General features: G+C 34.6%; 2 protein-coding genes across 2 annotated transcripts; one reads left to right on the top strand and one right to left on the bottom strand.

The window, feature by feature from the left end:
• The first annotated feature begins 229 nt into the window (after positions 1-229).
• Positions 230-1,930, top strand: LOC105456483 (cytochrome c oxidase assembly protein COX16 homolog, mitochondrial). Its single transcript, XM_011700555.1, has 3 exons — positions 230-446; positions 537-654; positions 1,113-1,930. Exons 1-3 carry the CDS (start codon positions 355-357, stop codon positions 1,182-1,184), a joined length of 282 nt encoding a protein of 93 aa, XP_011698857.1. The 5' UTR covers positions 230-354; the 3' UTR covers positions 1,185-1,930.
• A 301-nt stretch (positions 1,931-2,231) lies between these two features.
• On the bottom strand, positions 2,232-7,674 carry LOC105456482 (exonuclease 1). Its single transcript, XM_011700554.1, has 8 exons — positions 7,400-7,674; positions 7,194-7,313; positions 6,770-7,031; positions 5,882-6,097; positions 5,411-5,698; positions 4,029-5,243; positions 2,552-2,667; positions 2,232-2,443 (listed from the first exon to the last, which is right to left on the bottom strand). Exons 1-8 carry the CDS (start codon positions 7,558-7,560, stop codon positions 2,425-2,427), a joined length of 2,397 nt encoding a protein of 798 aa, XP_011698856.1. The 5' UTR covers positions 7,561-7,674; the 3' UTR covers positions 2,232-2,424.
• Between the last annotated feature and the right edge of the window lie 570 nt (positions 7,675-8,244).

Here is an 8,244-nt window from a genome sequence, read left to right as displayed (position 1 = left end):
GATACTGCCATAAGCCGGTCGCGCTTCTCTGATAATCTAGGACTCTAGCTGGGACCGGCAATGAGCTGGTTTCAGCGCCTCTCGAAAGTGGATGTTGAACTACTAACTAGAGAGACCAATCAGAAGCACGCGTTGGACGGAAAGCGTGCTTCTCATTGGTCTCTCTAGTTAGTAGTTCAACATCCACTTTCCAGGGGCGCTGAAACCAGCTCATTGCCGGTCCCAGCTAAATCGCGGGCATGGCCGTTCTCAGGATCCTCTCTGGTCTGACGTCGTGAGAGAAAAGAGGTTATGTTTGCCGTCATGCTGGTCGTGCTTTTACAGTGATGTAAAATATAAAAAAAAAAGAATGTAATGTCACGCTCCAGAATTTTGCAGTACGGTATACCGTTTATGATCTTCATCATCGGTGGATCGTTCGGCCTCCGAGAATTTACGGAGTTACGGTAACTACGCCCCTGTTGAATGAGGGATAAACTCGAGTCTCGAAGATCCCCGCCGCCAACACATTTTTCCTTATCGAGATAAATTTTTAGTTACAGATACAAGAGTACGAGTGAAGTTAAGTTGCGCGACGAATTGGAAAAAAAGGGATTTCAATTGAAGCAACCGGAGGAAATCACTTTGGAGAAGGAGTATGAGAAGTTGGAGAAGGTATGATGATCAGCTCGTGACTGAAACACAGTGGATAAAGCTTGGGAAATATACAAGCAAATTAAGATAAGCTCGTCCTTGTAAAAAAAAAACAAATAAATTAAGATTAGGCTAAACTAACGAGCTTATTTAAACGAGGATGAGGAGCGTTATTATTATAACAAAATTGTTAATAAGAAAGATAAACGTTATTTATAAAAAAATTAGCACTACACGTGGTACATGTTTCAACTTTAGATTGGTCTTCTTCAGCCACTTCATGAATAATTACAGATAAAATATTACATAATAATAATAATAATACATAAATTAATGTTATACAATTTTGTTAGAATAATAAACATTATCCTCATTTAAATAAAGCTCATTAGTTTGGCCTAATCTTAATTTGCTTGAAAATATGTTGTGATAAAATTATTGTCTATACAATATTTATTATATATATATTTTGTGTTTAGATCGATCTTGACAACTGGGAAAACATTCGAGTACCACGGCCATGGGAGGAGTCGGAAAATGCAAGAAATTAAGTATGAGTAAAAATACTTTTAGCATAATGTGATTGCTGTATAATTGACAGAAACAACATGTGATTCTTAGAATGAACATTTACATGAGTGTATACAAGGAGCAAGGGGAGGGAGCACTTTTCCTTTGAAAAGCATATTTTTTATACACAGAAAGAAGCTGAAAATATTAAGAAAGTTTGCAGAAGATCCTTAAAGACTAGTTTTTAGCTTTTAACAAGTTTTGTGTAAAAACAAATTGCCCCTCTCCCTTGACTAAAATCCTGGATACACCCATGAACATTTATAATTACTTTATTACATGAAGATCACTAGTTAGATATTAAGAAATAAATATATTAGTTCTTCATGTAGTCTATTTTGCTGTGATCTAATTAAAAAAAAATTTATTAATAATTGACAAATTTTTAATTGACATAATTAAATCTATTCATAACAACATTCAACAAGGAGCAAGGGGAGGAAGCACTTTTCCTCTGAAAAGCATTTTTTTTATACAGAAAGAAATATTAAGAAAGTTTATTGAAGATCCTCAAAGACTAGTTTTTAGCTTTTAACAAATTTTGTGTAAAAACAAATTGCCCCTCCCCCTTGACTGAAATCCTGGATACACCCATGAACATTTATAATTACTTTATTACATGAAGATCACTTGTTAGATCACTTGTTAGACTTGTTAAGAAATAAATATATTAGTTCTTCATGTAGTCTGTTTTACTATGATCTAATTAAAAAAAATTTATTAATAATTGACAAATTTTTATTTATAATTAAATCTATACGTAACAACGTTCATAATTTTTAAAGAATATTTCAAATTTATGATTACAAATGATTATATGAATGTAATGCAACATATGAGAAAAGATCTTCACCTCATAAGTCATATAGAGATCATTTCAAAGGACTCTTGCTGTGTCATTAGAAAATTGAAGTATTAAAATTTAGACTAATGCTTAATCGATATTTATATATATGGCAGTGAAGTAATAATATAGTGAGAACTCGCTGCTCTGCAGGATTCATTTATACATGTATAACTCAAACTCATTTCAAATGAATCAATCATTTATCTGTTATCAACATAAACGCATTAGTTATCAGATCTTTTTCTAAATACATTCGAGTTTTTAGCTCTTTTGTAGAACAAATTTGAGCATTTGTCAATACTTATCAAACTAAAATACTGATAGCACACTCTTGGTCAATAGTAAATTATCCGGTCTAATACACTCTTTTAAAATCAGTGTTTAAGAGACGACCTGTGAAAAAAATTTTAAATTACATAAGCTCTGAGAATGATAAAGTACGATATACAAAACTTTTATAAAAAGACGGTGTCGTCCCCACGGTTTTTGCACAATTCTTACCTTTTTTGAAATCCGTACATACTTAATAAGCTTTGTTGCCTGGGAACTGATGGTGATTTACTTTGACGTAATTGCTTCCTTTTTGTTACTGAATTAACTCTACTTTTGGGTGATACCTAAAAAGAGATTTCACAAGTAATTAATTGGCATGTCCTATTGATTTGTAAAATTGTTTATATATACAGGATTCGGCCGAATAATATGTACATACAAGCGGGCACGACCGTGATTTCTTATGAAAAAATAAGAAAAAAATATAGAATAAAATTTTTTTATCTTCGACTTAGTTTTTGAGAAAATCGCGGGTTTAAAAATCCGCTACGTACGCACGCTGTTACAACTAAGGTACGGTTTGTTGAGCGACGCGTATAACGCATGTCGTGTTTATGAACAATGTCTATACGGCATTTGAAAGTTACTGAGTTCAGAGAAAATTTTTAATGAACAAAATTTTATTTTATTAATTACAGAATTGGTGCAAAAGATCCATGTTCTAAAAGATCTCGCTCCACTCTGTTCTTCGATCGGGAACACACCGATTAGGATATCGCTTTGTAATAGCAGATGAATTACTATTAAGAGGCCAAAACCCGAAACAAACTTCATGTTCGCATAATTCATCGTCGTGATAGCGAAAGCTAATTGTTCGGCACAGTAGAGCGTTATTTATAAACACGATACGCGTACACGATTCGCTCGGCGAATCGTACCTTAGCTGCAACAGCATGCGTACACAGCGATTTTCAAACCTGATTTTTCTCGAAAACTAAGTCAAAAATAAAAAAATTTTCAGGGTAGGTATTCAAATTTTGTAAAAGAATTCCCTGAAAATTCCCGGATTTTCCAGGAATTTTATTCAAAATTCCAGGTAAGATTAGAGAATTTCTCAATACACCTTCAAAATAAATTAGGCACTAAGAGTTTTAATAACGTTTAGAACTTGATGCGTGAAACAATTTAATCTTCTCGTATGTCCAATAGTTACATCTCCATACACAATTTTTCGAACGTAACGAAAGATTTTGTATGGAGATGTAACTACATATGTGAAGATTAAATTGTTTCACGCGCAAAGTTCTGCGTTATCTCTTAATGCCTGATTTATAATTTTCGGATTATCATTTTTTTAGATTAAAGAGTCTTTATATAGTATATGTCAATTTTAAAATAAATTAACTTTCAATATCAGGCCTTCGATATGGGCACACTTTTACTTTCTAAAAGGATAAAATTAAATTTAAAAATAAAATTCAAAAAATTTGCCTGAGTATCAGTAAAATTCCATGAGAATCCATGATTTTCAAGGGTAAAAATGAAATTCGTCGAGAATTCCAGTTTTTCCCGGTAATACCCACCCTGATTTTATTCTATATTTTTACTTAATTTTTCATAAGGAATCACGAATATATTATTACCCGTTTGTATATATTATTCGGCCGGACCTTGTATATATAAATGTACGTATATCAGTATTTACCAGATTCGCTGAATTTTGCTTCTTAAACATATCTATATTATAAGAGAAAGTTCGATCATTTTCTGTATTTGACCATTTGAACAAATTATTTTGCAAATTCGCATTTTCATAATTGGTTATATCATTAGTAGCCACATTAAACTTTGATACTAAAAAATGATCTATTATACAACTTTCATCAGTCGTTATTTGTGCCATTGATGATACATCGTCTATCCTATCGTTAAGGTTTGATCTTTCAGGAGCATTTCTGCGAGTATCTGTTATACAATTTTTATCAGTCGTTGTATGTGCCATTGATAATACATCGTCTATCGTATCGTTAGGATTTGATCCTTCAGGAGCATTTCTGTAAATGTCTGTTCTATAATTTTTATCAGTCTTTGTATGTGCCATTGATAGTACATCATCTATCCTATCGTTAGGGCTTGATTTTTCAGGAATATCTCTATCAGTCAAACAATCGTTTTCATTTGATAAAAATGCATCATCATTTTCCACCGAATTTGCATTTTGTATAACGTCTGTTACAGACTTCGTACAGAATGTTTGTAACTTTCTTTTTAATTGTTTCCGACCTATGTCATGTATATTCGTGTTCATATCTGGACTCGTATTACATTTTGTACTTTTCAAATTGACTTCGATTTCTTTATTCTCCGGCTCAAGTACGTTGCGCTCTTCAGTATCTTGTTTTGAAAAATATTTGCTTTCCACTACATCAGTATTTTCATCTATGATCGTTCGCCTTATGCGCATTAAATTTTTTCCTCTCTTTCGACAGTTCCCGTTGGCCAAAACGCTCGGTGAAGTTGTAAGATCGGACACTCGTTTAATAAACGGATTTCTTTGTCTAACTAATTCCGGTGACACATTAATTCTCGATAAAGATAAATAATCTTCCGATTCTTCGTCAGCAGCATTGGCGATTGGCTTAGCATCTCGACTTGAATTATACATATCCAAAATAGCAGTATCGTTTAAATCCTGATACTCGGGTGGCCTGTCGTTTTGCATAATTGAGCCGTTATGTGAATTTAATGAGACTTCCTTTAAAGATTTTTTTTCTCTAGCGAGCTGCTTTTCAATAACAATTGACGAATTCAATTTATTTTTAGGAGAAGAGTTTTGATATTTTGATTTATATTTGCTTGACCAAATGCTAGTTTCAATCATCATTTGTCCTGTCTTTGCGTCTCGCTTTCTTTTTCGATCCTACAATGAGTAATTAAGATGTGTGGCGAATGTTTTGAATTTTAATTATTACAGTACTATATTATTTCTAATGATCCTCTAATAATTTTGGGACAATATAATATGACAATATAATTTTATAAAATAATTTTGTAACAATGTAAAAAAAAAATAATTTAACTACTTACTATTTTGTCTGGATTAAAATCATGAACCGCTTTTAAAGTAGCTGGATCGCAATTACCAAGAGCCAGCTGTAACGCGAGATCCTCATCCAATTCCTTCCCGGCATATCGCAGCTGGTCCTCAGTGATATCAGCTGGGGGAGGATTCAATCGTACTTGCCTCCTTTGCAACGGGCAGAATACTAATTGATGCTTAAACGTGATATCGGCTAATATAAATGCGTCTCTGTATTCCTGTGTCACGGCCGATAGTGATTTCATGTTGAGAACCGAGCCTATACGTGTCAATGCCTTAAAAGAAAAAAGACCATTGAGTTTACTTAATTAGATCAGAGGAACAATTTTCCTTTCATATTGTCATAAAACACGTCATAAACACATTTTGTTCTACATTTACAATTTTCGTCGAGCTTTCTCTTACTGGCTAAAGTTTAAGAAAAGTGCTTTACTGCTAAATTTGGCATAACAACTAACTCTGTGTATATTGTGATCTGTATTTCTTGTAATGAATTTTCGTGCTTTTCCCAAGCCGATACCGGGAAGAGAAGGAAGATAGTCGCAGCCAGATAAAATACAGATATGGCGGAACTTGTCCATGTCAAATTCTTCTGGTCTTACACCCATTGCCAAATATAGCCGATCTTGCTCGATCAAAACTCCATTTCCAGTTAAGTCCATCTTGAAGAATATCTGTAATAAAATGGAGCAAAATATCTTTCATTAATCAATGAATAAAAAAAGCAAGTTTATCTATTTTTTTAGGTTTTTTAAAATTGATATCCAGCAAAAAATTAACGATAAAAAAATTATTAACACAAATTCTTATAAATTCATATAATTCCTCAGTACTACTCTATTATATATTGTTAATAATAAAGCTATAGAAAATAAAATTCAAAGAGTAACCCAAAAAAAGATGATTTCGCCCGTTTTTTTTTGGGCCCTCGATTTTGAGACTTGATTGTATGCCAAATGCTGCCTTACAATGAGATATTAATCACAGAGAAGCTTTGGGTTGAGGTGATAATTGTTATCACAGCTGGAGAGATCACTTATTACGTCTTTCTTTACGCGAAAACTTGATTTTTTTACATCCAAAATGAGCGTCATTTACGTAAAACTGCGTCAACCTTTTTAAAATACCGGACCTCGCAGCCCTGTGAAATTCCATAATGAACTTTAACTCCATTTCCTTCCTCCTTCAGCTCTGATAACAATTGTCACCTCAACTTGAAACTTCTCTATAATTAATGTCTTATTATAAGATATCATTTGACGGTTCAATCTCAAAATTGAAGGCCCAAAAAATGGGCAATTTTTTTGGGTCTTTAGGACTAAACTATAAAAACAGACTATACTAACTTTTTTACACCCAAATAACGTCAAGTCGCTATCTTCTGTGATGACGACATCGGCTATACCACTGATATTTAAATATGCCAATTGGGCGTCAGCTTCATAAGGCGCTATAATGCAATCGATATTTTCATTCTGGCAATGTTTAATTAATTCTAACGCTATCTGATGAGTGATGTCCACAGCTCGTCTCAACAAATTTGTTCCCTCTGCAACTTGGCCCATTTGTATCAATTCAACTGCCTTACGACGATTCATTTCTCTGGCTCTGTAAAAACAATATACACAGTTGTGCATGTTATTTATTCATCTAGTTCAGAATTGATCTTGCATCAATTTTTATCAAACTCAAAGCAATTTTCAAACAGAACAATTCAGACTGGTTTTTTTTTAATTCATGATATTTAAATAATTCGTTTCTCGTGCATACTTGCGTCTCTTAATCTCTGTCTGCTCCTTGGCGGGCAAACGTTGACCGTCAAACACCAGGATGGGCTTTATCTTGTGTTTCAAAAGCATATTTATGTATTTCATACAATATACAACGTACCTGTAACACAAGAGAAAACGTATTGATCGCCGATTACTGTAAAAGAGAGAGACCGTCTGACATAATAAATAATAATCATTGCTTACGCGTCCGTTGCCTCTCCCATCATTAATTTCTCAGCGCAGGAAAACGCACCTTTGTGTAACCAACAATAGGAATCGATTGCCACGGTGCCGCCGGAAAATTCTTTGATATTAGTCCTTCTAGAAGATTTCTCGAGGAACGGTAGCAACCCGGTGATACCCATGTTTATGCGAATTAATTTGCAGTTTGTAACAATCAAATCGTATTAAACAACATAACACTCCACAACGCCGATCACATTGCCGCCGGATTCGCAAACACTGCGCATGTCGTTCGGAAACGAAAGGGAAGAAAAAAACCCTAAATCCGATCTTACTTCGATCACAGCGCCGCCGATGGCAAAATCCGTAGGGTGCGTTCCCACTGAGCGCGTAAGCGTCGCGTCATCCGAATTGACCAATCAAAACATTCCATTTTATTGCGTAATTTGCCGCGCGAGTCGGGATTTAATACAACGCGATACATCGATTTAAGCGCGACCGCAACCGTTACGAGTCCTGATTAGCTCGCAAATGGCCAATTATAAGATCGATTTATCGGTATTATAATTGCCTGCTGTTACGTCTCTAGGTCGGTTCGCGCTAAATTTACGAATCGCGACTCTAACCCGAAACTATCCGTGGTTTAAGAGTGTGTTCGGTAGAAAGGCCGTACGCACGTTGCGAGTATGGTGAGGAAAAAGACGCTAAGCAGATTGAAGTTGCATTCGCGAGATGGCGACGATCGTTGCTCTGGGCTAGAGAGCCTCTAATCAGAGTGGCGCCATATGAGAAGCGACGCCATTTTCTGCCAAATCGCGCGACAGAGAGAGATATAATATATCTTCGTTTATCCAACAGAGTACTGC

Source organism: Wasmannia auropunctata, unplaced genomic scaffold (genome assembly GCF_000956235.1).
Source record: "Wasmannia auropunctata unplaced genomic scaffold, wasmannia.A_1.0 LD335652.1, whole genome shotgun sequence".
NCBI lineage: Eukaryota > Metazoa > Arthropoda > Insecta > Hymenoptera > Formicidae > Wasmannia > Wasmannia auropunctata.
The sequence above is the reverse complement of the archived record's forward strand: the minus strand, read 5'-3'. Positions and strand labels throughout refer to the sequence as shown.